This window comes from Bactrocera neohumeralis, chromosome 6 (genome assembly GCF_024586455.1).
Source record: "Bactrocera neohumeralis isolate Rockhampton chromosome 6, APGP_CSIRO_Bneo_wtdbg2-racon-allhic-juicebox.fasta_v2, whole genome shotgun sequence".
Taxonomy (NCBI): Eukaryota; Metazoa; Arthropoda; class Insecta; order Diptera; family Tephritidae; genus Bactrocera; species Bactrocera neohumeralis.
The window spans coordinates 20,521,208-20,542,871 of NC_065923.1; the positions used below are offsets into that span (position 1 = coordinate 20,521,208).

The 21,664-nt window shown below is 36.1% G+C and overlaps 1 protein-coding gene and 1 long non-coding RNA gene across 7 annotated transcripts in view; one reads left to right on the plus strand and one right to left on the minus strand.

Moving 5' to 3' along the window:
- The window catches only part of LOC126762200 (protein still life, isoforms C/SIF type 2), a 361,392-nt gene that overhangs the window by 318,978 nt on the left and 20,750 nt on the right, over positions 1-21,664 (plus strand). For 4 of the 5 annotated variants that reach the window (XM_050478764.1, XM_050478761.1, XM_050478762.1 and 1 more), the window contains exons 15-20: positions 131-239; positions 17,745-17,924; positions 18,198-18,335; positions 20,654-20,811; positions 20,877-21,239; positions 21,324-21,531. In XM_050478764.1, coding sequence (XP_050334721.1) covers positions 131-239; positions 17,745-17,924; positions 18,198-18,335; positions 20,654-20,811; positions 20,877-21,239; positions 21,324-21,531 — 1,156 coding nt within the window. Of the gene's footprint in view, positions 1-130; positions 240-17,744; positions 17,925-18,197; positions 18,336-20,632; positions 20,812-20,876; positions 21,240-21,323; positions 21,532-21,664 lie in introns of all 5 variants that reach the window. The other variant, XM_050478760.1, reaches the window with a different exon arrangement.
- The window catches only part of LOC126762209 (uncharacterized), a 200,662-nt gene that overhangs the window by 75,099 nt on the left and 103,899 nt on the right, over positions 1-21,664 (minus strand). The window lies entirely within an intron of this gene.

Sequence of the window (21,664 nt, forward strand, 5' to 3'; positions counted from 1 at the left end):
AACAATTTTAACAATGCAGTAATGATTACAATCCTCCTATGTATATTGTAGACTCTACTTTTATACTAATCTTTCATTAATTATCCCATATTTTTTATTAAAACCATTTTCTCTATTTATTCATTTACAGAATGTGCTCTTTGCGATCGGTTCGGCTTTCTTGTACTACGTCAACCATTTCAAGCTATACTCATCATTTTGTGCTAGTCACAGCAAGGCACAGAAGGTTTTGCATCCAAGTAAGTACAATTTTGAAACGCATTATACGTATTACAGTAGAGGCCCGTTAATCCGGATCAATTAAAACCGGCCCCTATCCGGAATATAAGGAAATCCGGATTACCAAAGACATATCAGAACTATGTATTATGAAAAAATATTTATAAATTTCTGTTTGTTTATTATAACAAATAATACACATGTTCCAAAAAAACAAAAAAAACTTAAACCAATAAAGCATAAAAGCGAATGTAGTGAATAATAAACATGTGATCCGGATTAGAGAATACGGATAGAGAATGTCGGTCCGGATTACAAGGGACATAATAGAAATTTTGAGTTTTTTAACCCTGTCCGGATTACAGTGGAATCCGGATTAGGCCATGTCCGGATTAGTGGGCCTCTACTGTATATAATAAAGTATTGTGTTTGAAATATTCGTATATTCAAAGTACTTGTGGTAAACTGTACGATATTTTTAAATACAGTGTAGAATTTTCGAAATTTTATTATTCATAACGGTGTAGGCTAAAGCGCTTAGAAAGTAATTTCCTGTTGATAAATCTTACATGTTTGCTAAACCGCTTTCCCGTTGTTATTGGTTTCTTACGCAATCAGCCGCGCTCTACGAAAAGGACTGAGTGTAACACTAGCATTGCATTCTAGCTTCTGTTCCAAAAGTTCATAAATTTAGTTCGTAACCTCAATTTAAATTATTATTTTTTGTTTTAATTGTTTGAAATATAATTATATAAGTATACGGGTTCCTAAAGGTTAACGAGTTTACATATGGAGCGTTGAGATTTTATATTGCCTTCTGGAGGTTCAGCTCTACTTGAACATTTCGAGATATGAGTTCGATGTTGAGAAAATACTCCATATATTGGGTGATTATTTATTGAGTTACTGAAACCGGAAACATACAGATTATACAGAAAAGATTATTGTGTTTTGAATCTAGTGAAAATATATAAAAAATCACTTCATGTTGGTGCCCAAGTCTTGAAGTGACGCGATATAATATTTCGTGCAAAGTCTTAAATTAAACCCTTCTATATAGAAAAATTCCATACGTTTAATTTCAGAAGAGATTTTTAATGTTTTTTGAGTCGAAATTGAGTCTCAGCTTTATAGATGCAAAAAATGTGAAAAATATTAAAAAGTTTGAGAATTTAGCATCGGGTGTATTATTTTACTAATTTTCAGAGAACTTTCAGTTAAGTATACCTAATTGTGAGTTAACCACATATTTATATATCCTGAATAAGGTACATTGACTCTGCCTCGAAGCTTGTAACACAAAAAAAAAACATCGGAGACCCTATCAAGTATAAATATAAAAGATCAGCTTGACTAACAAGCTGAGAAAATTTATCCAAGTCCGCCAAAACGTCCGTCTATGCCACTAGTCACTCAGTTTTTTCAAGTTCGATATAAAATTTTGCACACGTTGCTTTCTTTCCAATCGATATCGCGTCACTATAGCATATAGCTGCCATACAAACTGAACAAATCCATCAATAAATCGAGTTATTCCCAGGAAGTTTTTATATTTGTGAAGGGTTTTATGGATTTGGTCTTATCGCATTTAAGATATTTTCTTGTTATTTGTGAACTTTAATAATTTTCTCACCGACACTTATTGCACAGAAGTTGCTAAATTGCTTGTTTATTGCAACAGACTGAAGATTCCATTATGTGAAAAACAAAATCGAATTCCGATTAGTTTACAAGAAAACACATCAAATTGGTTAGCAGAGGAAATGCATCTATGTATGTATCCACACATATAGAATATATACAACTATCAGACAACTCATGGACTGCCATAAAATTATAAGCAAAATCGTTAAACACTGTTGCTAGCATTTACCTCTACTGTTTGCCCCATTTGTGGTAGAATGAGGATTAGAGTGCTAACGGCACTGCATCAGGCAGTCTAGTAACTATGAAAGTTTTGCGCTCACACACACACACACATGCATATGCATCAGTTTATCTTCATATGTATAACATATCTGTTGTAGAAGTTTGCTTTGGGTACGTCGCCGTAGGTCTGCCGTGACAACCGTCGCACTGTTGTTTTAGCCCTTCTTTGTGCCAGCTGAGGGAGAACATTTCAATTTCGCATTTAAATGTGGACATAAAATGTGGAAAGTTAGTTTGGAGTTTAACTAAGCACATGTGCTGACATTCAGTTAGGCGAGATTTTTAAATTCGAATGACACTTTGGTTTTAAAGCGGTGCTAGAGTTCACTTACAACAAACGATTGCTTCAAAATGTATCGAGTATATGGATTTAAGTACCAGATAGACCGAAAAACTTGTATAATTTTTTGTGGGAAGCCACTATATAAATTAGCATACGATAAAAACAGAGCAAAGATTTGTTAATTAAACACAATTTTTTGTTGAACAAAATTTATTTTTTTGCTAAAAAGTGGCTTTATGTGGTATATAGGATTCTGCCCCAAGCGAAACAAATATTCGTAATGGATTTCGAAATTCTAAAGAGGTCTCAGAAACACCAAAGATGCTTGATTAATAAATTTAGCATCAAAAAGTGGCAGAAAACATGAAGAAAAACACATAAGGATAACCATAAAATAAGGTAGCTGGGCATTGCTAGCATTCTAAAAGTATCAGAGAAACGAAAGCTCTATAGAAAGTGACCGTAAACTCAACGTTGGCACAATGCATAGTAAACTGAAATAAAATTGCATGAATTAGGTTTCGAATTGAACCGACTATTTTTAAAAAGCAGACATTATGACATGAAAAAGCAAGTAAAGAAGGGCTGAGTTCGGATGCAACCGAAAATTTTATACGAATGAAAGCTAGGGAAATACTTTAAGGTGTAAAACCAATCATATAGAGTACAAACAGACGAATGTTCGAAAATCCTGATATTAGATATATAGGGGCCAGGCCAAATTTTCGCTAAAATTTATTTATTTTAGGCACAAATATACACTGTTATGAATACAACACACCTTCTTATTTTCATTGTGATAACTCACACGTTGGCCGATCTATGCGGTACAAAGTCACCCGGAAGTTCGAAAATCTTTATATTAAGTATATGGGGGCTAAGGGGAGTATTGGTCCGATTCAATCTATTTTTGACACACAGATATACTATTATAAGAAAAGAGAAAGATTATCCCTAAATTTCAATTATATATCTCACACATTGACCGACATTTTTGATCAAAAGTCAACTATAGGTGCCGGCGTCCAAATATTCGGTACTTATTGGCTGGAAGAGTTTCTATTGGATTTAAACAATTTTTGGGCATAAGGTGGCACACCCCAAAGACATTATTCGTGGAAAGTTGTATCCCGTTATATTAATGGTTTCTTGGATTTGTGTACTGGAAACTGAACGAGTAAAGAGTAAAGTGAAATTTCTAACTATGCTAAATGGGAAGTAGGCGTGGTTGTTGTCCGATTTTGTCAAAATCGGTTGGTCGGATCCCGAGATACGTGATTTTACTAAAAAGTAGGCGGTGCCACAACCATTGTCCTAATTTTTACCCCGGTCCATATAAAGCCTTATCATACCTTTTTGGTGGCAAATTTTTGACTCTGGCGCATTAAGTTATTGATTTATCGCGCTTTTAGTAGCTTTGAACAGTACCGTTATATGGGGAGTGAACAGTGTTTTCATCCGATTTCGTCCATATTCACACTATAGTTAGGAGTTCTTGTAGTATTTGTGCTGAGCGAATTTAGTTATTGTAACTTAGGTGGCTTAGGAGATATTTACATTAAACTTATTAGAGGGCGGGGTCATGCCTACTTTTTTAAAAATTTTTGCCCACAGGTGCATCTTGCTACTGCGATCCACTGTGCCAAATTACAGTTCTATATCTAATTTAGTGGTTAGTTATGGTATAAATCATCAGCATGACGAGCTAAGTCGATTTTGCGATGACCGTCTATCTTATAATACCTGAAGAATTTCATCAGTTTTTTAGATATCGATCTGAAAATTTGCACACGTCATTTTCTCCTCAAAAACTGCTAATTTGTCGGAATAGGCGATATCGGACCACTAAAGCATATAGCTGCCATACAAACTGAATGATCGAAATCAAGTGCTTGTAGGGAAATTTGTTTAAATTTAAGAGATATCTTCAAGATATTTGGCAGAGTTTAATTTCTAAGAAAATGGTACAAACACCGTAGAAATTGTTCAGATCGGATCACTATAGCATATAGCTGCCATACAAACTAAGCGCTCGAAATCAAATGTTTGTATGTAAAACTTTTTCATTTGACGGGATATCTTCGTGAAATTCGGCGTAAATTATTGTGAAAGGCAACGATGAAAGCTCCGAAGAAATTATCAAAATCGAAACGCTTTAGCGTATATGTGCTATATAAACTGGCCGATCAAAATTAAGTTATTGTAAGAAATTTTTTTTATTTGTGAGGGACATTATAATTTCGATGCAACTTTAAAGAAATCACATTTACTGCTCGAACTATTATTTCTTTTATAAAACTTAAATATTTTTTTCCACATTAAGGAATTGAATTGCCAATAAACATATCTCAATAAAAGTTTGTAACGAAAAGTAGTATAATCAGCTATTAAGTGTATAGAAATCGCTAAATACTTTAAGCAATTGATCGCTAAGTAATAAGCGCACTGGAAGACAACATTTCCGAAGAAATTCGGGCTATTCCGGCCGAAATGCTCGAAAAAGTTGCCCAAAAATGGACTTTCCGAATGGACAACCTAAGACGCAGCCGCGGTCAAACTTAAATTCTTAAGGTGCCTTTACTATAATCTTCAACATTCATCTAAAAACTCGCCACCACTTAAGACAAGCACATAATTTAAAAATGCCTTTAAATAGCTTAAAATATTTCGAATGTGTTTGGCATTTGCCAAATTAAAACAAACCAACTCGTTCGGTCATTTTAAGTGAACTTTATAGCAAGAAAGCCTCTGCATTTGTAAGCAGTTGAAGCTCTTAGCATTTGCTGCTTGCCTGCGAGTGCATTTCAATATTACTCATACGCACTGCAGACCCCACGAAGTATTAAATACACTATAAGCCACCAACATACATGCACTTTAAATGTTGTGCTGTGTGTGTGCTGTGTGTGTAAGTGGGCGCCATAAATGCATGCCGAAACAATGGCTGGTGTGTATTTACATTTTTAAGTGCCACTTCGATGTAATTGTAAGACAATTACAAAATATTTACAACATGCTTTCACTGACAATTTGTTATGCGCCAACATGTGGCTGCATGATAAACTATGTTAAAATGTGTATATATATCTATGTGTATGTGTATATGGGTTATACATATATGTATGTATGACATATATGGTTTGAGTGTCTTATGAAATGCATTTGGTTTTGTGAACAATGTGCAACACACAAATACATACATACATATACAGAAGTATTTGACATGCATGTTCTGTTTGTTGTGGTGCTGGTCGTTTTTCGGCTGCATTTCGTTGCAGCACAAAATTGCCACCACACATTAATTTATTTTAATGGGCAACTTCATTTAATTGCACAAGTCAGTGGTTCAGTATGCAAACTTTTGCATTTTCTTCCTGCAATTGCACTAAAGTATGTCATTCGGGCGCTAAGAATGATTGCCGGCCTACTACATAGAACGCATATACATATACATATGTACATATATATACAATTATACTAGGGTGTCCGTTAATTTCCGAAATGTTTTTTTTTCAAACGATCCTTGAAGTTCGTGGTAAACAAGCTTTTAACTTTCTAATTGAACATCGCCTAAATTATATGTCCATTCCCATAAAATACTAGGTCGTTCACTAAGTAATTTCGTTTTTCTTTTAATGCAATTTAAAGACTTTTTTGTAGTGTAAAACACTTCTGATTCTCCATTGTGATTCAATACCTTTTGCCACCTTTCGGACAAGAGACTGATTCTACGCTCATTAAATTGTTGATACTTGCAGCCACATAAACAAGTCCATGTGGTTTTTCACGTCTTGATTTTAGCTGAAGGTTCTGCCGTTTAAAAAACTGTGTAGAGGACCAAACAAATAACAGTCCGGCAATGTCAAGTCTGAAAAATATGGTGTGTGTGGTATCACATTCCATTCAAACTGCAAAAGCTTTTGGCGAGTCTTCAATGTATAAGGTCTCGCATTATTTTGGTGGAACAGTACACCTCTTCTACTGATCAATTCTGGCCGCTTCTGATTGACTTCATCGCTCAATTTGTTCAGCTGAGCAAAATACACTTCATAATTAATAATTACAAGTAATAGTCGGGTGCAAACTCAAAATAAACGATCCCTTTGATATACCACCAAACAGACAACATAACCGTTTTTTGGTGACTATCGACCTTCGAAGAAATTTGAGCTGATTCATGCTGCTTAGACCATGATCTATAGCACTTTACATTCTTCTAAACAATCCACTTTTCATCGCTAAGGGATCGCTTCAAAAAGCATTCACTTCTTTGACGTTTGATAAGCAAATCAAAGTCGTTACTGCAACGAAGCACATTTCATTCTATAAGAACATGAGGAACTCATACGTCAAGCTTCCAAATTAATGTGCTTTTGAATGGCCACGTTAGGCAGATTTAATCTTTCAGCAATCTCTCGAGTTGTTATGCGACGATCTTATATATCTATCTATATAAGATATCGTTTTGAAATTTTGCAAGCGTCATTTTCTCTTCAAGGAACTGCTCATTTCTCGGAACTGCCGACATCGGACCACTATAACATATAGCTGCCATACAAACTAAACGATCGGAATCAAGTTCTTGTATGAAAAACTTTCACATTTGTCAAGATATATTCACGAAATTTGGTATAAATTATTTTCTATTGCAACAATGTAATCTCCGAATAAATTGTTGAGATCGGCTCACTATAGCATATAGCTGCCATACAAAACTTGTATGGAAAACTTTCGCATTTGACGTGGCATCTTCACAAAATGTGACATGGATTACTACTTAAGGTAACAATATAATATTTGAAAAAATTGTTCAGATCGGATTACTATAGCATATAGCTTCCATACAAACATATAGTTACTAAAAGAAATGCACCTGTGAAGGGTATATTAGCTTCGAAGTTAACGTTTTTTATTGTTACGCTTTCGATAGTAAAATAGCAAAATATGCCGAAAATGCGATTTTCGAACTTCCATCTTCGAGCACCAACCAAAAACTATTCCAAATAATTCAAGAAAATCTTTTACAAATATGCTTTACTATAACAGCTGTTCAAATATATAAGTATGAAAAAGTGATATTCTACTATAAATTTCTTAAATAAAAATTTCTATACTACAAAAAGGATCTACACAACTTTTTTCATAAAAATATTCCTTTAAAAGCTATACGCAGTTAAAGCTATGCATCAATGTACTAAGCAATCATACAAGTGCCTGAGAAAGTTTATGTTGCTCATACGGCAAGGTGTACATTATGCCTGCTAATTACACTTGATGTGTAAATTCAACTGCGTATAACTTCTATAGGAGTAGTTTTGTGAAAAAAATTATCAAAAAAAGTGCTGAAAACTTTGTATTCGAATTTCGAACCCTTAAAGTTCTAGGTTTACTCCTTTAGTGGAAAAAAAATAAAAAAAATGATGAAAAATGTACTCAAGAGCACAAAAATAAGATTAAGGCACGATTTAAACTAAAAATAAATAACTTGTTTACGTTGGATGCTGGTTTTTAAAGCAAGGAATGAAACTTCAGCGGACGTTTACAAAAAATTCTCCGTCGGATATAACGAACACCCTAATATGTGCACACATATGGACAGTTTAAATGGCGCAATGCTCAAATGGTCATGCCATTTCTTATGAGATTTTCTGGTGTTTAAATAAATGTTTATTTCATGCGCAGTACATTTATTTGCGCGCACACAAACACACATCACACACACATATATGCATACAAATATTATTGTTAAACAATGACTTTAACGTGCATTTTATTCCAGAAAAGTATATGCTTGTTGCATTCAGCTTTAACATACTTGCCGCTTGTCTTCATATCTACTGAACACACTAATTTATGTAATTTATTTAATTAATTAATATAATTAATGTTTATTTGCCTGCAGTAAGGTGAAATGCTATACTGTTTGGCGTTGTGATACCGCAATTTAGCAGCAAAATGACACAATATGTTTGTGGGCAATTTGCTGATATTGCAGTGGTTGGAAATTCAAAGAACTTAAAATAATTAAAGAGAAAAGAATGAGTCTGGAAATTAAGCGTTAAATCAGAACATATGATTAGAATATATTTTTGGGCAATTAAAATAATTTCTCGATCTTGATTTCTGTTACTCACTGTAATCATAGTGGCGAAGCTCGTCTTTCTCGTTAATAAGATAGATTATTTAGGCAGGAGCTCTTTAAATCTGACTCAATATATTTGCGAAATAAATGGTGTCTACAACAGGTTTGACAGTTAGGAAGATTTTGCTATGTATTTGTTGGAATCGGTGGTGAATCAGCTACTATGAGTTGCTCTCCTACGCCCAAAATCTTAATTCAGAGCTGTACTGTCAACAATGGGACTGTTTGAAGGCAGCAATCGGACAGATTTGGACGTAAAGAAAGGAACTGTGTTCCATCAAAAATACCACACACATCCATAGTAGTTCAAGAGAAGCTCTAAGAGCTTGGTTTGGGGAGTTCATACTTCTTTACCTCATAGTCTGAACCTGACACTAGGTGAAACAACGATTATAACTGTGCTTTTTGGACTGAAATCGGAACATTCTACATATAAATGTTAAGAATTAATTTCTGTTTACTTTAACCTACATTTTGAAAATAAAACATATCGTGGAAAACTGAGAAAAAAAAGGTGACCGTCAGGCCACTAGAGTTGTGGTCCACCAAGTGGACGGACTCGTTCACTGTGCCTGTCAAAGTGTGTCTTGTGTGAAGACCATGAAGAAGCTTCCAAAGAGTTTGAAGAACTCTGCTGCGATTTTAACGCTTGAAGCTATATAAATGTAACTAATAGCGCAGACCTAAACCCAACTATCTAAGGAAGCAGAACATGTCTAGTGATTTTGCTTGATTTATTAAGGAAACAAAATTGATTAAACCAAAATCAGTGAAATAGGAGGGAAATTTTGTACAGTGAAAGTTAAGCAAAGGCTTTCCACAAAATTTAGCGGGTTGAGAACAAGTTGGTACTCCGATCTCCGCTAAATATATGAACCTGACGTGATTCAAGTAGCAGCAGGTGAACTACCAGTACTTCTGCGTCTATAAGAGGTGTCTGAACTACTTGCTGCTACCATGGTCTTTCACGCCTCAGTTATAGTAATCATGACTGGGTCCTTTTCCATTGGTACATAAATATGTGAAGAGGCTAAAACTATGGTCTAGAGAAAATCGAAATGTGATCTTCTAGGCAAGATAGTAGCTGTTTTTGTAAAGTGAAAGTTTTCTGTTAATATATAGTACTTTTAGCAGATCTAGTGAATTGGTTTGATTGACATTAGCCACCTTAAAATATCTGCGGCTCAAAGCGCTTCGTTTATCTGAAGGTCTCGTAGTATCTATCTAGATATATCTAGGCATCACAAAGGACCAGGTGTTCAAGTGAGATGCTTCCTTATCATGCGAACCTAACCTAAACCAAATAAACTCCAATCTAGAACAATATTTAATTGAATGCTTACAGAAATTTCGTGAAGTTACCTTATCAAATCGCAGTTTGCCATACAAAAACTCAATTTTGAACGTTAAGTTTGTATGGCAGCTATGTATTTATATGCTATAGTGATCCGATCTGAATAATTTTTTGGATGATTGTGACGTTGTTTTGGTTAATAATCTGTGCGAAGTTTCGCAAAGATGTATTCTCAAATAAAAACGTTTGCAATACAAAAACTTATTTTTAAATGTTTAGTTTGTATGGCAGCTATATGCTATAGTGATGCGATCTGAACAATTTTTGGAGAAATTGTATCGTTGCCTTGAACAACAATCTGTACCAAGTTTTGTGAAGATATCTTGTCAAATAAAAAAGTTTTCCATACAAGAACTTAATCTTTATCGTTCAGTTTGTATGGCAGCTATATGCTATAGTAGTCCGATCTAAACAATTTTTTGGGAGATTGTATCGTTGCTTTGTACAATAGTCTATACCAAATTTCGTGAAGATATCTTGTCGAACAAAAGAGTTTTCCATACAAGAGCTTGATCTTTATCGTTCAGTTTGTATGGCAGCCATGTGTTATAGTTGTCCGTTCTAAACAATTTTTTGGGAAATTACGACGTTGTCGTAGATAATAGTCTATGTCAAGTTTCGCAAAGATATATTCTCAAATAAAAAAGTTTGCAATACAAAAACTTATTTTTAAATGTTTAGTTTGTATGACAGCTATCGGCTCTAGTAATCCGATATCGGCGGTTTCGACAAATGAGCACTTGTTATGTTTGTCTGTAAACCAGGAATAAAATTTTTAATATAGAAGGTCACACTGCAAGCCATCAAAAATGCTACGAAAAGCTTAATGCTGCAAACTAGGATCCAGGGGGCCTACTAATTACTTTAATTTGAAAGCAAAAGCAAATTGTCAGCGTCCGATAAGCAAAAGTGCTTGACAACTGACAGTTGTTTAATTTTTGACTTTGCTATAAATTTGATTGTCCTCAAATACGCAGAATTTCCGCGACACACCCGCTAGGAACTGCAGAGTTTGCCTCCTAAAACACATGCAAACAAAGGAATGTGCGACGACGTGCTTTCAAATGTCATAATTATCAAAACATATTCCACACATTTGCAGTTTATTTGCACACTTCTTTCCTTTTGGCGCGATATGATAATTTGCTGCCGCTACCTGTGGCCTGAGGCAGCAAGCATTACTGCACCATCAAACATCGCACGCACTCCATCATTTGCATATTCAACTTTTGATTTGTTGTTACACTCATTCGCTGTCACTTGTCAGATTTGGCAGGTGCGTTACACAGCGCCGCGCTGCGTTAGGTGCCGACTTGTCAGCCTGATGACGTGTAAAAAAGATTGCTGTACACAGCATAAAGCAATTTACATACACCCGCGTACACACACATACACATGTAGTGACATGCCTTTGTGTACAACGCGCTCCTCCAACCACTTTCGGCAACACGCGTAACTTTGATGTTTGCTGGCCAACTCCAAATGAAATGTGAATGACACATGCCTACCTCACACCTCCACTCCACCACCCACCACTGCCAGCATGTGTACGCATATATATTGCTTGTTGTTGTTGCAATTGTTGCTGTGGTATCTTGGCGGCCGTCGTGACATGTGACAGCTTTTTATTATGTTTGCCTTCAGCACACTTTCAGCGTTTTGTGCGATTTTTATTTCGCTCGCTTTTAAATGAGGTCAGTCTTTTTGTGTAAATTAAATTGCAACTTCGCATTCCAGATTTTTATCAATTGAATTTTATTTTGTTTACTTATGCGCCATAAAACTGTCATTCCATGTCCGTTGCTTGTTTTTCTGTTTTCTGCGCTTCTTTCGCTTGTGTTGTCAGCATTTTGAGTGCAATTAGTGCTTGTGGAAGTGGCATAAGCAGTAACGGTTTTAAATTTGCGCAATGAAATGAAGCGTATTTTTAATTTGTTTACTATTTAATATATGTAGATCAAGAATATTTAAATTATTTGCAAAATATTTTTGTGTATCTTGTATTAATGTTACTCATACGCCCTGTATGCTCCAAAAATCTGTTTAGTTATTGGGAAAATTGTTTGGCTCAAACAGGCATGAAAAATATTATCATAGATAGAATATATACTTATGTATACACATTTCATTCTAATTTCGAGTTTTCGAATTTCTAAAACTATTTTTACAATTCTTACAACTAATGTCAGTCTGCAGTAGTTACTTCGAAACGGGCAGTTATATATTTTCAAAAAAGTTTTATTCTAATATAAGTACATTGATCTCGGATCTATGACTATATTCGTGCGTTTTGTTAAAATATTTCGAACACGCCTTTAAAAACTTGCGTCCGAGTGCCTTTTTCGACATGAGTCACTCATTTTTAACCCAAAAAAATAATATTTTTTGTTAAATATGTTTGTCTGTAAAATGTTTTGCCGGGAGTTCTTCCTCATTACTTTTATATTAAGAAAATCACAAACGAATATCTTCGTATTTTGGTCGAAGTTTATGAAGAATATAGTGTAGCGGATGCACCAAAAATGGTTTGCATGATTCAAGCGTGCAGTTTTTAGCTGGGAAGACCAAGAACCTTCCAAAAAGACAAAAATATTGAAGCTGAAAAGCTAGAAGTATTACTCATTAAAAATTACTACCAAGCATATGAATTCATCTTCTGCTTATGAATTAAAGACAAGAAGTGTTGGAAGACGATTTCCATGTCAGAAATGTTGCTTGGACGCTACGTAAAGCAGTGGCTTTTGCATCGAATTGTGACTGGTTGTGAAAAATAGATCCATTACGGCAACCGCAAAAAATCATAAGCAAACAAGTCAAATAATTGCGGCTTCATGTGGTAAGACCGGTTGAAATCTATACAGTAAGTAGGGTTTGAGAAGTTTTACCTCACCTGCCTTATAGTCCAGACCATGTCCCGTTTGACTGCCATTTATTGTGTTCGATGCAGAAAGCCTTCATTGTAATACGATTCACATCACAACAGATATATCAAAAATGGGTTTGATTCATTCTTGACCGCCAAACCGCAGTTCTTTTGCGTTGGAGTCCACAAATTGCCAGTAATAATGGAAAATATCAAGCGTTTATTGAAGCGCCAAACAGAGAAACTCGATTATTTGTGCCTTACTTCCAGAACTAGTTGTCAAAATTAGGCTCCATTTCAAACGTTTCAAAAGTGCTCATTTCATTTCTTAGTGAACATTTCAAAGTGCAAGTTATTCTCTTATGCTCAACTAATAAAAACAAGAGTAAAATAAAAAAAGTTCGAACAAAGTGTACATCACTAATTCTTCTACCAGTGATACAGGAAAAGTTAGTGCGGAACCGCCCTATATGGTCAAAAAAGTCAGGAAAAATCTAGTAAAAATGATGGATATCAAATTAAGACAATAATGAAAAGATATTGGAAGGCTAAGGTTCGGTTAGGTTAGGATAGATGGTTGATCTAGAGAGATCGCACGTGGACTGCTACACGTAGTCCTTTGTGAAGCCATAGAAAAGAAGCACTCCTTCGTGTTCGTACCTATAAATTACTAAAACACAATAGCCAATACAAATTTGCAATGGCGTTTAAATTCCACTCCCGCAAGTTCGGTTTGATGTCTGAAGTCATGCGCTCGCAAGTGCTTAAGTTCGAACCTCCCAAACGCGGGATAGGCCAAGAAGTAAGTGTTGAGTAGTTTCCAGCTCATCTTCTTCCATACAGCTTCTGCAAATGGCATGTGGTAAGATTCTCAACTTTACTGCATGGACGCCAATAGGGCAATGGCCTGCTAAAAGCCTCACAGCTAGGGAGAAGGTAGCCTTACTGAGGGCGAAGAGAACACTAGATCTCTTGCGATCGATTTTGTGCCAAAAGGCTTCTGCGACAGCGCCGGCCAAGCTTCCGTGAAGCCCAGCTAATAGTAGTAGAACAGAAGGATACAAAAGCACCGACAAGCTCCCATTCTACCGATAACGGTTCTAGGCTGCCTTTCTTTGCTTGCTCAACAGCTTTACAATTTTCTACGATACCGCTGTGGCTTGGCGCTTATTACAAAGACACTCGATGGTTTTGATAGCGATGCTAAGCACTCATTGACCAACCCTGAATGCTCTGTTAATGAGTTCAATCGCCACTCTGCTATTTGAGTGGATGGACTTCTCCGGATCTGTAAATCTACTGCTACTTTAATATAAATATTTTAAAAACCATTTAAATCTACCTTTGTAAAGTTGAAACCAAAGCAGAAGGCGATTTTTGTGGCTATTTTTTGAGGCGACTTTAAGTTAAATTTCTCTAAACTATATACATACATACATATATCTAAAACAACAACTCTAAAGGTGCGTCAGATTAAGAAAACAGTGTCTTTAAAATGAAGAATGCTTTAATTAATTCGGTTTATATTTTCCAGTGTCGTTTGTGGGTATTATCATGGAATTTAAAAAATATTGTAGCCATAGATACCAAGATATCCTTAACTCTACTAGAATTTTTTTTAATAATACGATTGTGAAACACACACAAACCAAAGAATGTGTAAATCTTTCTTTGGAAAACAAGCCCAAAACACAAGCCGAAAATGCAAGAAAAAATATATATTTATATATATATTAATTAATTAATTAATAAGCACACTTGTATAATGATCAGCGAAAAGTCAAGCATACTTGCAGGCGCGCATACAAAGTAATTAAGCCGTGTAATGAGTACGCAACAACAGACGTGGGGTACTTACAAATATACATACGCACACAAACACACGCAGCACTGTGTACTTCAACAAAGAAGTTCCATCAACAAAAATTAACATTCTAATGAAATTCATCAAAGCGGAAAAATTGTTGTCTACTTTACGCAATCAAAAAGTTAAATATTGAGTTGCTGGATAATCATTTGAGTAATTTGTTAAAATCACTTGAACGAGAAGACGAGTGCTCATTAAACATTCATTATACATATTCGCATACAAACATATGTAAATTATTGTTGCGGGGGATGGAATATTCACAGTTATATCAAATGGAGAAGTGAGTGTATGTAAAAGCGCTTCAAAGTTGAGGCCGAATATAATTGAAAATATATTGAGTGAAAGCTTTGAGGCTTCTCGCCTTCTTTCTTTGTTTCACTGTACTTCTGTAGAAATACGTTTGGTCTCTTGAACGCAGTTATTTCTTTGTGGGAATCGGCAGTTATACAATACTCTTTAAAAGTAAAAGTAAAAAACACAAAAGAGGATACACATATACAACATATGGTCCGATATGAGAAATAAAGGATGATCCATTTCGATATTCTCAACTTTTTTAAAGAAAAAACACAGACATTTAAAATTTTATAGACAATGTTTATTATCATTCGAAAGAACATTCTATGACATTTACTTTTCAAATGTTGATCGCGTCTACGTCTCAGATGATCCATCCGTTGAGTTCAATTTTCGATGACTCGTTCGAGCATTCCGAGTGGTAACTAACGAATGACAAGTGTGATGTTTTGCTTCAAGGCCTGAATCGAAGCGGGATTGTCCGCATAGACTTTAGACTTTACATATCTCCACAGAAAACAACGGTCTAAAAGTGTATATCACACGATCTTGGTGGCCAATCGTCTGGTCGAAAACGTGAAATTATCTGCTCACCGAAGTGTTCTCTCAATAAATCGACTGATTTCCATTGACGGTTACATTTTCACCGGCATCATTTTTGAATAAATATGGACCGATGAATTTTCAAAATAAAATTGAATGATTTGTGACGTTGTTGAGCGTAATTCTTTCCGTGATAAAATGCAAAAGAGTACTGAACCAAAATAACTTGACACCACTCACATGTGGTCCGTCAAAAAAATCTACTTGGATCACCCATTATGGAGATTATAGCGTTGACTTAGGCAATAGTCTATGCCGAATTCCATGAAGCGATCTGTGCCTTGACTTGGGCAAAATTTTTGGAAGAGTTGGGCCCCAGCATATTTTAACAGATTAGTACTCTTTCAAAATTAGTTAGTTAGTCTTGTCTTAAACGACAAAGTGCGAATCGTAGAATACTTCTAAGTCGCTATTAAGGAAAGTGTGCTAATCGATACAAGTATCGACATCTCAAGCACGAGTGGTACCTGTCTAAATGGTTCCCAGGTCTTGATGGTTTGAGTGGAGAAATGTACAAAAGCTTGTGGAAGCTCATTCCGAAATACCTAGAGGCCATTTACGACAAGTGCGTGTGTGAGAGATACTTTCAACGTGAATAGAAAAGTGCTAAGATTGTTCTCTTCCTAAAGTCACCTAATAAGATCAGAATCGATCCACGTTCTTATCGGGGCATCGGTCTCCTTCCAGTAATTGAACAAGTGCTGAAAAAAGCTATGGTGGAACGTCTTTAGGAGTGGTGTATGTGGTCGAATAGGCAGCATAGGTTGAGCAAAGGACGCATTATAGAGGATGTCTGGATGTATGTTCCAAGGGCATATTGACCTCAAAGGAAGTAATCTGGCAACGGATAGTTGAACGATTGGAAGAACTTGGCTGTCCGAAAATTACTCTCTGGCGAGCTACTTTTCGGATAGAAAGACCTCTATCGCTCGAATGAATGAGAGCGTTAAGATCGGAGTGGCTCGTAACTGCCCGCAGAAATCTATCTGTTGTCCATATATATAGATCCTCATAATGTTCTCCCTGCGGGGACAGCGGAATCACTCAATAATTGTTCGGCATATGCGGATGATTATTTTAGTTGAAGGTTGTTCACCAAGTGAAAGAGAACGGGTATGCAATTGGGGCGTAGGTATGGGTGTGGACATATCGATGGACAAAACGGTGGCAATGCTTCTTAAAGGCAGATTGTTGTCGATTCGTCCACCAATTGTTCGGGAGAATGGATTTCGGCTACACGTCAAAAAATAATATCAAAATTAGTAATATTTTACGCAAATTGAGAAATATTCCGAGAAGAATGCTACCGAGTTGACAGTCCTTGTACGGATAAAAGTACGAGTACGTACCGGCTACGTAGACCCGACTTTCATGCAAACGAGAATTAATTCAATATTCTATAAGAGTAAAGTGTCTCCTCAAGCAATCGCAAATGGTTTCAGTTCTAATATTCATAATCGTCTGTTTTAAGTCTTCTATTTTAGAGGTTTGACCAAGTTCTTACACTTTACACTGAACACTGAATGATTTTTTTTATTTTAGTAAGATCTTTAATATCAAAAACGCAATGCGTGCAGTAGGGGTCGCTGAGACCGTGAAAATTATCAAAAGGGTTTATTTGAAAATACTATTATTTTCGATTCTAATCGCAATATCCGGTTAGATATATAGTCGGTTAATGTCCTAAAGTAACAAATTTATCTGATTTGTCCTTGTACCCCTCCCGTGGTTTATAAGTTGTTGGACTAATAGATTTTTAAAATATCTGCGGCAGCTAATGATCTTTAGCAGAAGTTTTCGATGTCGAAAGTGATCTCAGAAATTTTCAAAATCCTCATAAAATGTTGAACTTCCATCAAGTTGTCATGAAAAGCTCCTTTTCGTATATTTCTTACTTCAACTTTCTAGCTATTGACGTATTAAAATATACTCCACATCTAAAAAAAATTTTTCAACCGTTGATATTGAACATATTAAACATTTCCCGAGACAAAATGTGAATCAAGTTTTAGCTACCAACTATTCACTCTCAACTATAACGTCAAAGCAAATGCGAATGAGCATTTCAATAAAAATACAAATTACGTAATAATTATATAACCTGCATTCAGGTAAAATATTAATTAATATTTAATAAACCATTGCGTCTCATCGTTCGTCACTTTTTTTGCCTTTTTTTTGCAGATGAAGGTAATCACGCACTACAGGAATTCCTTGCCGCACGCAATCCGAAGCAGCAGCACAGCAGCACATTGGAATCGTACTTAATCAAGCCGATACAGCGCATCCTCAAGTACCCACTGCTGTTGCAACAGTTGCGCAATTTAACCGATTCGCGAGCCGATGAACACTTGCACTTGTGCGGTAAGTACCACAGCCATGCAATGGCCTTCATATTCATATGTATGGCACACACATACCATATATGTATATGCATATGTGTGTGTAGGAGCCCACTTGAATTTTTCAACATAATTAATATCATTACCTTAATAATGTAAATGTTTTTATGTTCGAAACGTGCTCGTGATTTCATTTCTTGGCTTATCGGCTTTGATTTGTTGCACTTATTCATATTATTCATATATATACGTATATATAGTGTATATATATTTACTTTTTACCTTTGCTTTTCAGAGGCACTCAAGGGCATGGAGAAGGTAGCCGAGCATATCAATGAAATGCAACGAATCCACGAGGAATATGGTGCTATATTCGATCATTTATTCCGACAACATCAGAAGTCATGCAAGCAGCCCATCGATTTGAGTCCAGGTGAGTTCATCAAAAGTGCATAACTGCATATACATAGCTCTCTTTTTAAATATATGTATATATATTAATAGCATGTAATGCTTCGATTGTTTGTGAATACCAACTCGTTTGAGTGCAAAATTTGCATTAAGAAGTGATGGCTTCAATGAGGAAAGGTTAAAATGCATTTGATAAATGAGAAGCACAAAAGCCTTGAGCTAAATTTCTTTAAGCATTTGCCACTTCTTAGTGAATCTATAACAGTTGATGGGTTGTCGAGTATGTTCAATTGAGTTCTATCCGAAAAATTATGGAAGTTTCCATAAATTATAACTCACGACTTCACCGGTTAAACAACAGAGTGGCTGCTTTCCAGGCAGAATCTTTCCTACACTTGCAACTCAAGCTATATACTAGCGGAAATAACTGCTGCGAACTTCAAAGATAAGACTTCATGTAGTACCAACTGAACAAATTTAACCCCGACTGACCAAAAGCTTATACTTTCATGGATTTTAATATCAACCTTTATTTTTTTTCCTTCAAAAAAGTCTCGACAGGGATGGCCTTCAGTGCCTTCAGCGAATTTTAGTTTTTTCGGTACATTTTGCAGCGCCACGCACTACATTGCTGAAGAGGTTCGACGCCCAAATTTATGAACCCACGTCTCGTCAGCAGTAATAATGCGTTTGATGAATATAGGATCCACAACTATGTTGTCAAGCAGCTCTTCTGCGTCCTCTACTCGACCTCATATTTGCAAAATATTCAGATCTTTTAGTGCAACTTTAGTATTGACATACTTCAGACCCAAAAAATTAAACAAAATAAGTTGAGACGATCTATAAAGGATATTGAGTTAGTCTATATAAATTTCTCTTATGTCAACCGAATGATTTTCAAGTACTGTTTCCTCAACTTTTTCGGTGTTATTGGCATTAAATGGAACAGTCCGGGTCAAATTTGATCATGTGTTTTAGTGCTATAAACGAGTACATATTTAATTTCAACCGAAAGGCTACTGACTGACTGCAGTTAATCTTTTAAACGAGCTAGCGCAGCTGATTTTTCGGTATATGACAAGTCCAAGAGACTATTTCTTGCGGTCGGAACTTACTCAAAGTTTTGACCGTAAATGTGAGAGAAACCCGTTTCTTTGTAAATAGTATTAGCTTGTTCGGCTTTCTGGAATTCGGCTACAAGCTAGTTGTTTCAAATATTAGTAGTGTTTACACTTCTGAATAATAAAACTCATAACCTTTTTCCTTCCAATATGGCTCCACGCAATCTTATTTTCCAGATAATACTAAGATGTTTGATTATTTGAATTTCGTGGACCACGATCGATACATGCACTATCGTGAAAGTCTTTTGGACCAAGATCGATCGCAAAAGATTTAGTGATCTCCTTGGCCTCAGTAAGGCTAGCCTATCCCTAGGTGTGAGGCTTTTAGCAGGCCATTGCCTTATTGACGTCCATGCAATAAGGATGGGAATCTTACCAGACGCCATCTGGAGAAGCTATATGGAAGAAGATGAGGCGGAAACAACTCAACAGTTCCTTCCGTACTGTCCCGCGTTGGGACAGATTTCCCACCGAACTGTCGAAAAAAAAAAAAAAGTTCGAAACTTTTTTCTATGGCTTCACAAAGAACTACATATAGCAGCTCACGTGCGATCTCTCTAGATATACCATATAACCTATCCTAAGCTCTCTAGATTTTGTCTGTACGCTAGTTGTTTCAAAAATCAGAAGTTTTTTAGATTATTTTATAATAATAACACAAAGTCTTCAGAAATTCATACAAACGTGAGAAAAGTTCAGCTGAACTAAATTTGATCGACGCAAAACTAGATTGGCTACAAACACAAAGGACAGATTTTTAGTATGGTTCTAAGAATTTGGGATAACGCTGTAGCTTACCAACCTACTAGACGAGCTTCGGATATACCCGAAATTGATATTAAAGCTTATGCATTTTAGGGCTATTTCGAAGGAATTGGATTTTTTTTGGGGTTTTACTTGGTTTCTAAAAGAAAAAAATTGACTGTAAATTTATTAACTTTGCTTTCTTTGGAAGATCTTGCGTATAATGTTCTCAATAAATTGTGCTAGACAAGGTTAAACCTTTCCACTGTCTTAGATAGAACTCAATTGATTCGCCAGTTACATAACGCGACAACATTATATGGCCAATGAGGCATTCATAGATCTAGCAGCATTACATGCTATTACAAAAATCTATAACTATTTTTCATATTTTCACCACAACAAAAACATCACTTAATCTATCCAAGAATTATTATCCAATATCAAGATCATTCGTTCCTCGATACAGGTGATCTGCTTTATTATGGCGGCGTTGAGTGGCTTAATATATCCGATTTCCTTGGTAAAATTAAGAAGGGTCTGGAGTTGCACGCCATGTGCTTCGTTTTTAAATCAGCGGTTGTGTTCCTTTGCAAAGAACGTTTGCGTCAAAAGAAGAAACTTATGGTAAATGTCTCAACTACAATTCAGCTACATTTAAACACTTTAAGACACTTTCAAATACTTTACAGGGTGTTTCGAGTAAAAACGCACCTAACGAAGTGGAAATCATACGCTATCAAGTGCTCATACCCGTCACCGAGGTACAGGTGCGCGCCTCTTCCGCCAAAGATATGGACTCACACTTCCTATGGGAATTGATACATTTACGCTCGCAACTACAACGCCGCTCCGAGAAGGTTTACGTACTCTCGAACAGCACGGCCGATTTTCGTAATGCATTCCTCAAGACTATACGACAAATCATACGCGAAAGTGTACGCAACATGTCCATACCGATGAAGGGTTTCGGCAGTAGCGGTTCGGTATCGGGCATCTCATCGCAGGGTGGCGGTTCGGGCAGTTCGCAAACGCTCGAGCGACCAAAGCAACAGGTCTTGGAACTGAAGCAAAGAAATATTTGCAAAAAATTTTATTTTTAAGTGCATTTTATGCTAATTTTTGTTGTTTTTTTGCAGATAACAATCATACAAGGCTCGCAGACATTGGGTAAGCCCAAGAAGAAGTCCGGTTCGCAGCGTCATTCGGCCGGCAATATCGACTATGATAATCTATCGGGCAGCCAAGAGGCCGACGATGTGCCCATGCTGCATCATCAGCATCAGCAACAACAACTACAACCGAGTGGTTTCCGTGGACGCAGCAAGACTGTGGGCGATGCTACAGGTATTTCAGAGATTTTCCGGCAATTTTTGTAAATAGTTGTACGTACTTTCGGGTCTAAACACAGTTTTCTAACTGCAGCCAAATTTTCGCTAATAAATAATCTTGCGAAGAAAGGTGTATTAACTTTTTTAAT